This window comes from Mustelus asterias, chromosome 8, assembly GCF_964213995.1.
Source record: "Mustelus asterias chromosome 8, sMusAst1.hap1.1, whole genome shotgun sequence".
Classification (NCBI taxonomy): Eukaryota; Metazoa; Chordata; class Chondrichthyes; order Carcharhiniformes; family Triakidae; genus Mustelus; species Mustelus asterias.
The window spans coordinates 120,539,536-120,555,932 of record NC_135808.1 but is presented as its reverse complement, the minus strand read 5'-3'; the positions used below and the strand labels follow the sequence as shown (position 1 = coordinate 120,555,932).

The 16,397-nt window shown below is 44.0% G+C and overlaps 1 protein-coding gene across 7 annotated transcripts in view; it reads left to right on the top strand.

The window, feature by feature from the left end:
• Nucleotides 1-16,397, top strand: part of fnbp1l (formin binding protein 1-like) — a 154,574-nt gene that overhangs the window by 100,271 nt on the left and 37,906 nt on the right. For all 7 annotated transcript variants that reach the window (XM_078218833.1, XM_078218830.1, XM_078218834.1 and 4 more), the window contains exons 3-4: nt 3,200-3,253; nt 10,263-10,410. In XM_078218833.1, coding sequence (XP_078074959.1) covers nt 3,200-3,253; nt 10,263-10,410 — 202 coding nt within the window. The remainder of the gene's footprint in view (nt 1-3,199; nt 3,254-10,262; nt 10,411-16,397) is intronic.

Below are 16,397 nucleotides of genomic sequence, written 5' to 3'. Positions count from 1 at the left end.
CTTCTCTATGAATGGTATGTTTTGTCTGTATAGCACGCAAGAAACAATACTTTTCATTGTATATTATTACATGTGACAATAATAAATCAAATCAAACTTTCCTCCTTTCATATGCTTCTTAAAACCTGCCTTGTGGTCATATTTTGTTTCATGATGCTTCTGTAAAGCACTTAGGATGTTTTATTGCAGTTAAGTGTTAATTCTGATTGAACGTGGTGTTACTCAGTCTTTAACGGCATACTAAGTCCATTATTGTTAAACAACTTCTGGGCTCAAAACTAATTGTGGAATGTTGCTCCTCAGAATTACATAAAGATTCCATGACTTCCAATTTTATTTTTCTTTTCATTTGTTGATATTTCAATACCTTAATCCCTTGAGTATGTCTGAATCTTTATTTTTTTGTTGTGTAAAAATCCAAGCCTTTTCTTACCTGATTTGCAATCTGTGACATTTCTTCAATTTGACCTACAATTTCACTGTAGCTTGATGCCACACACACCCTATAGATGGCACCAGATTCAAAGTCACACCAGAACCGACAAAATCAATACCTTGAAGCCCACTAAATATTTGTAGGCAGCTTTTTCTAAAGTCAGTGGTGAGTGCCATCCCTCCACTGCTGACACAAAACCCAGGTCGTTTTGTGGAGGGAAAAGTAAAGGTGCTGCATAAGAATTCCCAGCAGGAGATACTATTTCAAACTTCCATTTGGGCATGAATATTGATTCAAGTAGCAGAGCTTTGGGTGAATTAGTGAAACAGTCAACCATTTGAGAACTAATTATTTCTATAATTAAGCATCAAAAAATCTTAATTAGAGTAAAAAAGAAGCATTTTGGAAAAATAACCAACATTAAAGCACACAATGTTGTTAAAACGCAAATTGATCAGCAAGTCCAGGGAATTAAAAGATGCACCATGAGTGGAAAATTCACCAGTTGATTTTTGTTGCTCTGCTGTTTGCTTTGCATCAACAGCCTTGACCTCCCTACTATTTCAGAACTTGTTGGATTTGTACAATTTAACAATTAAACTGCCCTTCAAAATTTACGTCTGGTAATCAAGAATGTAAACGTGATCATTTTAATGTGATAAGTACTGGTGAAAAGAGTGACATGTAGCTGAATCTTTTCGTCTTGCACTCATCAGGATAAACACACTGCCAAATTTCAAGCAATCATAGTTTATACTATGGGAGAAAAATATGCTGATTAGTTGGTAAGTCAACTCTGGCCGAGGCATTGCTACACAGAAGACAAGGTGCAAAAGTGCCGCTACAATGCCATTTACATAGGCCAACGATTAGAATCCAAATAGCACGTTCTTTTGGTTGTTTGTAATAGACAGAGTACAGACCCTCCTCAATTAGCCCATGCTTGCAAAACAAAATGTCCACTGCTAGATGTGATTCTGTGATTGGCCAGCACTTGCTGAAAATTTCTGAGCATGGTAATAGCTACGTTAACCAGTTTGCAATAATCAGTCAAGTTTGTAATGTGGCTCATATACGTTTGCTAGAAGTCGTATACATCCCTCCATCTGCTCTCTGCAAACAGAAGGAATACATTCAAGCTTTGTGCCTTTTTTGAATTACCCAGGAGTTTGGGAAACCTATAGTTCCCCATTGCTTTCTACATGGCAATGCCTCAGCTAATTAGTGAGCCAACCAATCGGAACCCTTCCCTGTACTATAAATTTTTGTGATTGTTTGAAACGTGGCATTGTGCTCCAGCAACATGTTTCTCTTTTCACCAATATTAAACTTCCATACTACCAAGTGATTGTTTGTACAGGGTGATGTTAATGCAATGCCAATTAACCTTTCTTCCCATAATCATTTCTGCTGCAGTTAATTGTTGGAGGTCTTTAGAATATCAAATTTTAAATCATAGAAACCCTACAGTGTAGAAGGAGGCCATTTGGCCCATCGAGTCTGCACTGACAACAATCCCACCAAGGCCCTATCCAAGTCACCCCACATATTTACCCTACTAATCCCTCTAACTTGCACATCCTGGGACACTAAGGGGCAATTTAGCATGGCCAATCAACCTAACCTGCGCATCTTTTGGAGTGTGGGAGGAAACCCACGCAGACACAGGGAGAATGCGCAAACTCCACAGTGTCCCAAGTCAGGAATCGAACCCAGGTCCCTGGAGCTGTGAGGCAGCAGTGCTAACCACTGTGCCGCCAATGTTTGACTTTTTTATTTTTCCCTTTGTTTCATCTTTGTCCAATCATTTCCTCCTCTTTATTTTTCTTTCTGCAATCTATTCAATTCTATCTCGCACCTTCTCCATTGTTCCTGTTTTGTTCTGCATCATTAAATCTTCTTGGTGTTGGTCCTGCCTTTCATTGAAGTTTCAGATGCCTCAACTCAAAATCAGCTCCAACTTTGAGCAAATTGCAAGCAACCATTTTTTTAAAGAATGCATATTTGACAGCGTTAGTGAAAGTGGCTGAAGGTTTGCACTGGACATGATGCACCTCAATTGCAGTATGTTTAGAGAGAGCCTTGATCTGGTTCATGTAGTATTTTCTTTCTGCATTGCTCATACAGATTTACTTTTTTTTTATTCCCACTGTTCCAAGAGACTGACTGACAGTTGGATTGATAGTGTATCAAACAGAGCCATATATGGCTGGATGGGTCATATGGTCTCTCCCTTCCCTGTATGCACTTGTATGCATGCACACTCCGAAAGACGTGCTGGTTAGGTGCATTGACCCGAACAGGCGCTGGAGTGTGGCGACTAGGGGAATTTCACAGGAACTTCATTGCAAAGCCTTACTTGTGACTAATAATTAAACTTTAAACTCTTTGTTTTTCTCGGTTTACCATAATCATATTCACATATCTTTCCTTTAATTACTATCTTGGGTTTTACACCAGTAACTTTCAGCTTTTTTATATACATTGGACCAGCTTACAAATATTTAAGCTTCCTCGGGATCTTTGATATTGCATCTGCAATGCCCCCTGGTTATTATATAGCAAATTCTAAAAAATCAGCAAATTCTCTTAATTTGGCTTGATCTTAATAGACAAGCTCTTGTTTGTAAACTGTGCAGTTACCCTGGCCATAGAACAAACTTGCACCTGTTTAACACCTTTACATTTTTCAGATGCCCCAAAGTACTACATCACTAAAGAAGCATGTACTGATATTAAATCTATTATTTTTTCCATTTACAGGAATCTTGTTAAGAAATATGGTCCCAAACGTTCCAGCAAAGATGAAGAACCCAGGTAAGGACCTGACTAAGAACAAGCTAACAATTTGAGCGCGCACACATTTTAAATTGTTTGAACTGAAACATATGCAGCCCATTTAAGATTCAGTCACAATCCTCAGAATGCTCAGCAAAAGCCAAACATATTTCCGCAGAGCAGGCAATCATTCTGGGTTGTTGTACCTCACCTTTTGAGAGAAAGTGGTTTGATTATCCCCTTGATGGGAACAATGCAAATGTGAAGTAGAAACATCATGTAAAAGAGGAGAAAACAAACATTTTTAAAAAGGAGTATTGAATTGTGGGGATGGGGTTGTCTCTGGTGGTCGGGGTAGTTAAGGTTGGGTCAGTGAGGAGTTGGATAACTCTTTAATTTAACTTGACTTAAGTCGCTTGTGACCATTTTGATGTTTTCATCTGCAGGACAGATGGTTGTTTTTTTAAATTTACTCTTGGATGCCAGGAACTCTAATTGCCCTTGAGAAGATGGTGGTGAACTGCTGTAGTCCTTAGATACTTTGATGGTGCTTTTAGGGAGGGAGTTCTAGGAGTTTGGCCCATTGACAGTGGGGATCACAATATATTTCCAAGTCACACAAAACCAATAAAGATTCTAGATCACAGCAAGTATAGATTCTTATAGGAATTTGTTGCAAATCTCCACAAAATCTGGCACAGAAACAACTTTGAATATAATTGTATGAGTATGTGCCAACCTACAAAACACTGAAAAGCAACAAACAGTTTATTTTAAAAATAAAGCCAACTTGGTCTTTAAAATGCTGACAGTTCAAATTATTACTGACAGCTGTCAAAACAGACCTAATAATGGTCTCTGAACAAGGCCACTACTTCAAGGCAACTTTTCTTTTTGTTCTTTACTGGCTGTAATTTTCAAGCTCCTCAGGGTTGGAATGGGGAGAGGGTTGCCCCAAAGATGGGCTGGGGAACCCCTCTTGGAACTTCACGGATAAGATTTGCATGGCAATTACCCAGGTGTGCAAACTCCCTGGGGTAATTGCCCCATGCTGGGAAGCATCCGAAAATGCAATTTTGAATTGCAAACTTTGGATGGTTCCTACAGGGTTTCATCTGTAGTTACTCAGAAAAGGTGAGAAGAGCTCTTTTAATTTCTGGCAATTATTGTACAGAGTCACAACAGCACCCCTCCCCCAACCCTAGGGGTGTTCCAACACACCCCACTCCCTCACACCCACATGGGATGACTTCTCTTCCCCCTATTCTTTTCTCCCCACCATCACTCCACCCCCACATTCTCTTCCCTACCGCCCGACCCCCAAGTTTTTGCCACTTCTCTTTGACACTTGCCTTCTATCTGGCCTGTCTAAGACCTTTAACTCATTCCTCATTGACTTTGATGGAGCTGGACTTCACGCTGGATATCCGGGATGAGCTGCATTGCCTGGATCTCACCCAGCCTGAGTTGGAATGTCAGACGAGACGGCATTCAAAAAGAATTCACCCAAGTAATTGGGTACAGAGTGGCAATCCATCACTGGTTGCCCATAGTTTCGTGGAATGTGGGTGTCACTGGCAAGGCCAACATGTGTCCGTAATTGCCCTTGAACTGTGTTGTTATTAGGCCATTTCAGAAGGCAGTTAAGAGTCAACCACATTGCTGTAGACCTGCAGTCTCACATATGCCTGACCAGGTAAGGATGGCAAATTTCCTCCTCCAAAGGACATTAATGAACCAGATAGTTTTTTATGACAATCGTTGATAGTTTCATTGGGGACAATTTTCTGACCTCGCCACGCCTGGTGCAGATTGCGCCAATCCTGAAAATAGCATCAAATAGCATCCGGGCCTAAAAATTGGCTTTGCGCCTGGAGCCAAGCAGTTTGCAGTTGTTCCAATCCCTTTCTAATGGCGAGAATCGGGTCATGCCCTGAAGGTCATGAGGCCGATAAGCATATTTAAAGTAGCATTTAAATATGCATAGCCCATTCGACACCATTCTCCAAGCTCCCAGGATCACCTGACCTTCGGGCGTGGTGCAAGAACGGCAAGAATCACTACTGGCCTTCACTAGCAGACACCTGGTGCAATGGCCTCGCCGGGGGGCTCAGAGACAATTGAAGCCCCCAGATGGTCAGGGGCATGGCCAAACAGTGCCGATTAGGCAACATCCACTTGGCAGTGCCTACTGGACACCCTGGCAGTGACAGTTGGGCACTGCCAGTGTGCCGGGGCAGTACCAAAGGGGTGAGGCCTGACTGGGGCTAAAGTCCCAAAACGTGACCGAGTGTGGGGCGATTGCAGTACAGAGCGCGCTTGATGGACCAGTGTGGATCGCTCCAGTATTCTCGCTATTATGACACTTCATTTTTTTGGGGGGAGCAATTCCACCCATTGTCACCATTACTGATTTTAGCTTTTCAATTCCAGGTTTTAATTGAATTTGGATTCCATCAGCTTCTATGGTGGTCAAGGGCTGGGGCCGGCAATGTCTGGGGGGGGATGGGGGGGGGGAACACATTGTCGCAGCTGGCGATCGGAGACTAGCGATGTCTGGGGAAAGGGCATGTTGACCGATCTCCCAGTACACTGAGAGATCAGTGCATACCCGATGGTTCCCTGAGCAGTCTGCTGCCGCCTTGTCGAGTGGGATTAGCTCCCCATCCGATGTGAATCTTCTGACGTCCTCTGTTGCATAAGTGTGCTGCAAATTCATTTCATTGAGCTTGCCCAAAAAACAGGTGGGAAAGCTTCCTGTTTTCCCGCCCATTGAGCACTTGGAATTTCTTTTGGGGAAAATCACACCTCTTAACTTTGAAATTGAATTTTAAGAATTTTTAAAAATCCTTCTATTGGTCTAATGGAAATAATTAGTTTTAATGGGTATGCATAAAACTTTCCAAAATTGAGCTGCAGCTAGAAGATGAAAGAAGTACATTGCATTTATGTAGCAACTTTCACAGATATGCTTGTTTGTAGCAGATTGAATGCTTTTGAAGTCTAGTAACTAACTTGTAGAGAAACCTAGTTCCAACTTGCATGTAGTAAGGTCCCGGAAAAGAAACTAAATAATGATTCGATACATTTGAGTTACGTTGGTTGAGGATAAATATTAGTCAGGATACTGAGAGAACTCCTCCACCCTGCTTTGAATAGTGTCATGCGGTCTTCTGTGTCCACTTGGGAGCACACTGGGACCTTGGTTAATGCCTTACCCTAATGATGGTACTACCTACAGTCCCGCACTCCCTGAATGCTGTGGCATCATCCTGGGATATGCATTCATGTCTCTGAAGTAGGACCTGAACCTGTGGACTTCTGTACTCAGCCTGCCTGTTTTATACAGTTCACAAATTTCTAACACATATAGGGCAGAAACTGAACTAAGTTTTTGCAGTGGACTTTGAAATTTTTGCTAGGATGTATGAGTCCTGATAGTATTGGATGTTTCCATTGGGGGGGGGGTAAGGTGTGATTTTTGACTTCTCTTTGGTGTATCTTTCATAATTATAGAATGTGTTGCGATTTAAAGGCAAAAGAAATTATGCTTCATTAGTTTTTATTTATATATAATTGGCATCCAAATTTGTTCCTCTGTGAAATACTTGGAAATTTCGCTCTATTAAAGGAACTGTATGAATGCAAGTTGTTTCACTCGGGGAAGAGAAGGCAATAACAATGAAACATAGGAACTGAAATCTGCACAAAGCATTTATCAATGCAAGGATTTGCAGAGCTTGTGTATGATCTCCTCAATGCAGTTTTTATGCCTCAAAGCAGCACTAATAAAATGAGGGAGGGGGCATCAATATCTCTCCCATGTTGCGACAGGCCGGATGAGTTATTAGCAATCTTAAATTTTGGCTGTTTTCTCAAAAGAGTTGAACATTTGTGTAATAGTTGAATCATTTTATCCTAGGACTTGTAGAGTGTGAGTTGGCTTCTTGTCCAGACTAAAGAAACTCCTGTATTTATATCTGGTCCATTAGTTTAGGCTAAATTGGCCAATATATCTCTTCCACTTGGCTGCTCAGTTTAAGAATTTGGCCAGGCTTCCTGCTGTAAAAGGAAAGAATATTTGTACTGCACCATTTGTTAGTTGGGTGCTTTTAGTGAGGGATACACAAGCCAGCTTCATTTATTTGCCAGAGCATTAGTCAGTCACCAAATTAATTTGAAAGCAGCTTCATTTGGATGATTTGACGCTCTGCTCTACATGATTAGAATAGTTTCTGAAAACATCACTTCCCTGTGCTGCATTTATTTTATAGATTGATTGGGCCAAAAATTTCTAGAAAGTTTCATCATTCGAATCATGTATAAGCATTGCCCAATATTATTCATTTGTAAAATATCTAGCAATTTGTGGAGTAATTAGATGGATGATTTGTGCCACTCTGCTATGAGCCTCACTAAAGCTGATAATTCATTTTTGCCTTGGGACTCCCCATTGAACTTAATGGTGATTGTGAAATTAAAGGATAGAAATTTACAACATGGAGGTCATTTACCTCATTATGTCCACACCAGGCACCCCACAGCCAAGGGGAATGGGGATTTCCTGTCCACTATCTAGAGAGATCTCAATTTCATTCACTTCAATTAGGCCTCCCTTCGGCCTTCTCTGTTCAAAAGTAAACAACTCTAGCCTCTCCAATAGAATTCCGGCAACGTCCTCAATTATCTTGCACGCCCTCTCTAGTGCGATCATATCTTTCTTACAATGTGGTGGCCAGAAGTGCACATAGTACTCCAGCTGTGATCTAACGAGTGTTTTATACAGCTCTTTGTTGGTCAAGAATGTTTGATAATCTTGCACCCTTACCTTGCCAATTACTTATTAATATTCAAAGACCAACACAGCAATTCCATGAATCACAGCTGGATTACAGTGTCTTCAAATAAAAGCAGACATGTTGAGCTAGGGATGGAGGCAGGAATTGTAATGGTTGTGGAAGGAGGTGGCCTTTGTGATAGAAAGGATTTGCACTTCGCTTTTCTGATAAAGGAAAGCCAACACTATTTGCATTTTTAACTGCTTCTCCATTTTGTGTAGGCTTTGAAACTTCCAACTCCCATTCCCAGTTGTGCCTTAATTCTATACTCTTTTCATGAGTTAATTTAATTTCTCATTTATTGGCTCATTTACACGACATTTGACCGTTGGCAGATTATTCCAATTATTGTTGCTTTGTTGCCCAATTTTAAATGTATTTTCCCTAAGGCTAATGTTGCTATTATTCCTGTAATTTATGGAGACATTAGTAAATTCATTAGAACGGAGGGGAGTGTTGACCCATTAGAGAAAATCTCCATTATAAGGGAGGAAGTGTTAGGTTTTTTAGGGAATATAAAGACTGACAAATCCCCAGGGCCTGATGGAATCTATCCAAGGCTGCTCAGGGAGACGAGAGATGAAATCGCTGGGCCTCTGACGCAAATCTTTGTCTCATCACTGTTCACAGGTGAGGTCCCAGAGGATAGGAGGATAGTTAATGTGGTCCTGTTATTTAAGAAGGGTAGGAAGGATAACGCGGGTAATTATAGGCCGGTGAGCTTGACGGCCGTGGTAGGGAAGTTGTTGGAGAGGATTCTTAGAGATAGGATGTATGCGCATTTAGAAAGGAATAAACTCATTAACGATAGTCAGCATGGTTTTGTGAGAGGGGGGGTCATGCCTCACTGGTTGATTAGGGAAGGCCCGTGGATGTCGTCTATATGGACTTTAGTAAAGTGTTTGACAAAGTCCCTCATGGTAGGTTGGTGCAAAAGGTTGGATCTCATGGGATAAAGGGGGAGGTGGCTAGATGGGTGGAGAACTGGCTTGGTCACAGAAGACAGAGGGTGGTAGTGGAAGGGTCTTTTTCTGGCTGGATGCCTGTGACTAGTGGTGTTCCGCAGGGCTCTGTATTGGGACCTCTGCTGTTTGTGATTTATATAAACGACCTGGAAGAAGGTGTAACTGGGGTGATCAGTAAGTTTGTGGACGACACGAAAATGGCTGGACTTGCAGATAGTGAGGAACATTGTCAGAGGCTACAGAAGGATATAGATAGGCTGGAAATTTGGGCAAAGAAATGGCAGATGGAGTTCAATCCAGATAAATGCGAAGTGATGCTTTTTGGTAGAACTAACGTAGGGGGGAGTTATACGATAAATGGCAGAACCATAAAGGGTGTAGATACGCAGAGGGACCTGGGTGTGCAAGTCCACAGATCATTGAAGGTGACGTCACAGGTGGAGAAGGTAGTGAATAAGGCATATGGCATGCTTGCCTTTATAGGACTGGGCATGGAGTATAAAAGTTGGGGTCTGATGTTGCAGTTGTATAGAACGTTGGTTTGGCCGCATTTGGAATACTGCGCCCAGTTCTGGTCGCCACACTACCAGAAGGACGTGGAGGCTTTAGAGAGAGTGCAGAGGAGGTTTACCAGGATGTTGCCTGGTATGGAAGGGCTTAGTTATGAGGAGAGATTGGGTAAACTGGGGTTGTTCTCACTGGAAAGACGGAGGATGAGGGGTGATCTAATAGAGGTGTATAAAATTATGAAAGGCATAGATAGGGTGAACGGTGGGAAGCTTATCCCCAGGTCGGTGGTGACGTTCACGAGGGGTCATAGGTTCAAGGTGAAGGGGGGAGGGGAGGTTTAACACAGATATCAGAAGGACATATTTTACACACAGGGTGGTGGGGGCCTGGAATGTGCTGCCGGGCAAGGTGGTGGAGGCGGACACACTGGGAACGTTTAAGACTTATCTAGGTAGCCACATGAACGGAGTGGGAATGGAGGGATACAAAAGAATGGTCTAGTTTGGACCAGCGAGTGGAGCGGGCTTGGAGGGCCGAAGGGTCTATTCCTGTGCTGTATTGTTCTTTGGAGCAGGAAATGCACCTTTCTTATTAACCTTCAAAAAGAGTCAAAGTGTGACTGAATTGATTTTGATTAACATTCTGCATAGCAAAATTAATCACTTCAATATTCGGGGAGAGACAATTGATGATGCTTCTACAGACACACATTCTGATTATTGCATTTTTCTGCAGATTTACCTATTGTCAGTCCTTCTTTCAAGTTCTCAATGAACTCAATGACTATGCAGGCCAACGTGAAGTTGTCGCTGAAGAAATAGGCCACAGAGTTTATGGAGAGCTGATGAGGTATTCTCATGAGCTGAAAATGGAAAGGAAAGCGGTGAGTATTCCCTCATTTATATTAACAAGATGCAGTGTAGACTTCAAACTATTTCAGATTCTTCATTCTCTATTGGCCAGTCAGTATGTGGAAAGAAATTCAAACTGATTCAATGAGCAGATAGAATAATGTGGAAATGTCGGTGAAAGATACATAAAGTAGTTATGGGTGAGGGAAGCATGCGTTTCATCTGTCCTGAAAAATCCAATGTGTCTCTATTGGACCAGGAAACTGTCTTTACATAGTGCATTTAATGTTAGAAGATGTCTTTGGGTACTCGTAGGAAAGAATGAAATTCTGTGTGTAATATTTAGCAATTAGAAGCAGTTGCTCAGTGGACATATCCAGTTTTTAAGAAAATGTTTTGTTTACCTGTTTGGTTTTACCATCCAACTTATATAGTGGTAAATTACGTTACTGTCAACGTGCCTACTGTGAGCAGTAGGGACTATATTTGATTGCAGGAAGTTACAGCTCATCCGGGACTGGGTGTTAGACAAGCAGGCTGCCAGCATTGGCAGTGGAAGGATTGAGAGGTAGTGTTGATGAAGAGCTGTGTGTGGTTAGTGAACATGTGGAACCGGGCATTTATAGAACAAGAACAAAGAACAATACAGCATAGGAACAGGCCCTTCGGCCCTCCAAGCCCGCGCCGCTCCCCGGTCCAGGATTGAATCCTGAATCCAGGATCCCCGCCCAATTTTCCAGCCTATCTACATACCAATATCCTATCCACCGAGCTGTCCCTCACAGCTACGATGCTTTGTTCATTACAACCTATTAACTCACCCCCACCCCCCCATTCCAGACCATGTGATCTCCAGGGAGAGGCGAAAACCCAGAGTGAAAAACCCCAGGGCCAATATGGGGAAAAAGAATCTGGGAAATTCCTCTCCGACCCCCTGAGGCGATCGAAACGAGTCCAGGAGATCACAATGGCCCTGATCGGAAAATGCTTCCCAACCCTAGTCACTTCCACTTCCACGAACACCATATGAATTCCCTGCCCCCGAGACAGGTTCCCAACTATCCGCAGTCTCGCTCTGTACTGGCACCAGCAAGATGATCATAGAATGAAGCCTTGAAACGAGAAACAAGGAACAATTAGCCCGCGCCGCTCCCTGGTCCAAACTAGACCACTCTTTTGTATCCCTCCATTCCCACTCCGTTCATATAGCTGTCTAGATAAGTCTTAAATGTTCCCAGTGTGTCCGCCTCCACCACCTTGCCCGGCAACACATTCCAGGCCCCCACGACCCTCTGTGTAAAATATGTCCTTCTGATATCTGTGTTAAACCTCCCCCCCTTCACCTTGAACCTATGACCCCTCGTGAACGTCACCACCGACCCGGGGAAAAGCTTCCCACCGTTCACCCTATCTATGCCTTTCATAATTTTATACACCTCTATTAAGTCTCCCCTCATCCTCCGTCTTTCCAAGGAGAACAACCCCAGTTTCCCCAATCTCTCCTCATAACCAAGCCCCTCCATACCAGGCAACATCCTGGTAAACCTCCTCTGTACTCTCTCCAAAGCCTCCACGTCCTTCTGGTAGTGTGGCGACCAGAACTGGACACAGTATTCCAAATGCGGCCGAACCAACGTTCTATACATCTGCAACATCAGACCCCAACTCTTATACTCTATGCCCCGTCCTATAAAGGCCAGTTCAGTGCTTCCGATGTGGGATGTGGGAGTTCCTGCAAACACCTAGCTTCCCAGAGGTTCACATATGTGCCAGGTGCGTGGAACTGCAGCTCTTGAGGGACCGTGTTAGGGAACTGGAGCTGCAGATCGCTGACCTTAGCCTAGTCAGGGAAAATGGGAGAAAAATTGACAGCAGTTATAGGCAACTAGTTACACCGGGGCATCGGGAGAATGACACGTGGGTCACAGTTAGGAGGAGTAAAGGGCAGAAGGGTAAAGTACCAGGGAGGACTCCAGTGGTGGTCTCTCAAAATAGGAAGGGCTTGGTGACAGGTGTGAGAGGGGAGGGGAGTGGACAGTTAGAAGAGGGGTCACCTGTGGTTGTCCCACTCCAAAACAGGTATATTGTTTTAGATAGTGTGGAGGAGTGTGCCTCTCCAGGGGTAAGACACAGTGACCAGGTCACTGGCACACAGTCAGGCTCTGTGGCCCGGAAAGGGAAGAGAGGGGTTAGGAGAGCGATAGTGGTGGGGGATGCATCAGTTAGAGGCACAGACAGGCGATTCTGTGGGGACGAACGAGACTCCAGGATGGTAGTCTGCCTACCTGGTGCTGGGGTCACGGATGTCTCCGAGCGGATAGGAGGCATATTAAAAGAGGAAGATAAAGAAACGGATGTCATTATACACATTGGTGGAAATGACGTAGATAGGAAGAGTAGGGGGGTCCTAAGAGAGCAATTCAGGGAGTTGGGAAATAGGTTAAAAAGTAGGGTCACTAGGGTGGCCATCTCTGGGCTGCTCCCAATGCCTCGTGCCAGTGAGGCTAAGAATAGGGAGTTGGTTCAAATGAATGCCTGGCTAAAGGACTGGTCCAGGAGGGAGGGCTTTATTTTCATAGACCAATCGGAGGTTTTTAGGAGAGGATGGCACCTGTACAAGAGGGAGGGGTCACAACTAAGTTGGAAGGGCACAAATATCCTGGCTGGGAGCTTTGCTAGTGCAGTTCGGGGGGGTTTAAACTAGTATGGCAGGGGGGTGGGGATCAAACTATTAGGTCTATAAGTGTGGTGGCTGGGGACGAGCTTGGGGCTGGGACAAGGCTGGCAAAGAAGAAGAGCACTCTGGGGGAGGACGACCTCACTGAGCCTGGGCGTCTGGAGTGCTTATACTTCAATGCAAGGAGCGTAGCAGGTAAAACAGACGAACTTGGGGCCTTAATGCGCACGAGGAATTTGGATGTGGTTGCGGTGACAGAGACTTGGTTGAAAGAGGGACAGGACTGGCAGCTGAATATTCCAGGGTACAAGTGTTTTAGGCGAGACAGAGGAGGGGCCAAAAGAGGTGGGGGAGTAGCGGTATTGGTTGGAGAGCATATTACAGCGGTGCAGAGGGAGGACAATTCGGAGGAGTCGTGTAGCGAGTCACTCTGGGTGGAGCTTAGAAACAGGAAAGGCGCAGTCACTATGTTGGGGGTGTACTACAGGCCCCCCCAACAGCCCAAGGGAAGTGGAAGAATGGATATGTCAGGAGATACTGGATAGGTGCAGGAAATATAGTGTTGTTGTAGTGGGAGACTTCAATTTCCCTGGTATAGACTGGAAATCGCTGAGGGCAGGGACTCTGGATGGGGAGGAATCTGTAAAATGTGTACAGGAGGGTTCGTTGGAACAATATGTGGACAGCCCAACTAGAGAGGGGGCTATACTGGACCTGGTACTGGGGAATGAGCCCGGTCAGGTCTTCAAAGTTTTGGTTGGGGAACATGTGGCAAATAGTGACCACAATTCTGTTAGCTTTAGGATAGTGATGGAAAAGGATGAGTGGTGTCCCAAGGGTAAGGTGTTGGATTGGGGGAAGGCTAACTTTATTGGGATCAGGCAGAAATTGGCAGCTCTTGATTGAGAGAGGCTGTTTGAGGGTAAATCCACATCTGGTATGTGGCAGTCTTTTAAGGAACGGTTGTTAGGGCTAAAGGACAAGCATGTGCCTGTAAAAAAGAAGGATAGGAAGGGTAGGATTAGAGAACCGTGGATAACCAGGGAAATTGAGGGACTGGTCAAAAGGAAAAGAGAGGCGTATGTTAGGTCCAAGCAGCTAAAAACGGAGGGAGCTCTGGAGGAGTACAATGAAAGTAGGAAAATACTCAAACGGGGAATTAGAAGAGCAAAAAGGGGTCACGAAATGTACTTGGCAGACAGGATTAAGGAGAATCCCAAGGCATTTTATTCATACGTTAGGAACAAAAGGGTTGTTAGGGAAAAAATCGGACCTCTCAGGGACAAAAGTGGGGACTTATGCTTGGAGCCCAAAGAAGTAGGGGAGATCCTAAATGAATACTTTGCGTCGGTATTCACAAAGGAGAGGGATGTGTTGACTGGGAGTGTCTCGGAGGGGAGTGTTGAACCGTTGGAGAAAATCTCCATTACAAAGGAGGAAGTGTTAGGTTTGTTAGAGAATATAAAGACTGACAAATCCCCAGGGCCTGATGGAATCTATCCAAGGCTGCTCAGGGAGACGAGAGGTGAAATAGTTGGGCCTCTGACGCAAATCTTTGTCTCGTCACTGGACACAGGTGAGGTCCCAGAGGATTGGAGGATAGCCAATGTGGTCCCGTTATTTAAGGGTAGGAAGGATAACCCGGGTAATTATAGGCCGGTGAGCTTGACGTCCGTGGTGGGGAAGTTGTTGGAGAAGATTCTTAGAGATAGGATGTATGCGCATTTAGAAAGGAATAAACTCATTAACGATAGTCAACATGGTTTTGTGAGAGGGAGGTCATGCCTCACGAACCTGGTGGTGTTTTTTGAAGAAGTGACCAAAATGGTTGATGAAGGAAGGGCCGTGGATGTTGTCTATATGGACTTTAGTAAAGCGTTTGACAAAGTCCCTCATGGTAGGCTAGTGAAAAAGGTTGGATCCCATGGGATAAAGGGGGAGGTGGCTAGATGGGTGGAGAACTGGCTTGGTCACAGAAGACAGGGGGTGGTAGTGGAAGGGTCTTTTTCCGGCTGGAGGCCTGTGACTAGTGGTGTACCGCAGGGCTCTGTATTGGGACCTCTGCTGTTTGTGATTTATATAAATGATCTGGAAGAAGGAGTAACTGGGGTGATCAGTAAGTTTGCGGACGACACAAAACTGGCAGGACTTGCAGATAGTGAGGAACATTGTCAGAGGCTACAGAAGGATATAGATAGGCTGGAAATTTGGGCAAGGAAATGGCAGATGGAGTTCAATCCTGATAAATGCGAAGTGATGCATTTTGGTGGGAATAATGTAGGGAGGAGCTACACGATAAATGGAAGAACCATAAAGGGTGTAGAGACGCAGAGGGACCTGGGTGTGCAAGTCCACAGATCTTTGAAGGTGACGTCACAGATGTCTTCAGATGATATCACTGAGGGACAACATATAGGTGAGAAATTTGAGGGAGTCCAAGGATAAGTCCTTGGGAGAATCCGGGGTAATGGAACTTGGTGGAATGAGAAGCGGGAGACTCTTTGGCTGCAACTGGATAAGTAAGCGTGGATCTAGACAACGGTAGTCTCAATCAGCTGGACAAAAGAAGAAAAGTGTTGAAGGAGGATGGCATGATCAACCATGTCGAAAGATGAGGAGGAATGGTGAACCATGGTCACAATTACATTGTTGTTCACTAGATTGATTCCAGAGATGAGAGATTTGTCGTATGAAGAGAGATTGAACAGTTTAGGCCGACATTCTCTGGAATTTAGAAGAATGAGGGGAGATCAAATTGAGGTATTCAAGATGATAAAAGGTATGGATAAAGTAGACGTGGAGCGGATGTTTCCTCTTGTGGGGCATTTTAGGACGAGAGGTCATAGTCTTAGGATAAGGGGTAGCAAATCTGAAACAGAGTTGAGGAGAAACCACTTTTACCAAATCTTTGGAATTCACTACCCCAAAGTGCGGAGGATGCTGGGGCAGCGAGTAAGTTTAAGGAGGAGTTAGACAGATTTTTAATTAGTAATGGGTTGAAGGGTTAGTGGGGAGAAGGCAGGAAAATGGGGATGAGGAGCAAATCAGCCATGATCAAATGGCAGAGCGGACTCGATGGGCCGAATGGCCTAATTCTGCTCCTTATGAACATTTGATTGGGGCCTTTTCAGTGTTGTGCCATTGGTGGAAACCAAATTGGAATTGTTCAAGCGTTGAATTACATACAGTGTAACAGTATAAGATGGCATGAAATGAGAACCCACCGTTCATGCTGTGTAATCCACACTCCTGCACTGATACCACAATCCAATTATGTAAGGTATTTTGCACCAGCATTACTAAATCTGATGTCAAAGATTTTTCCTTTGACTCTGCAAATGC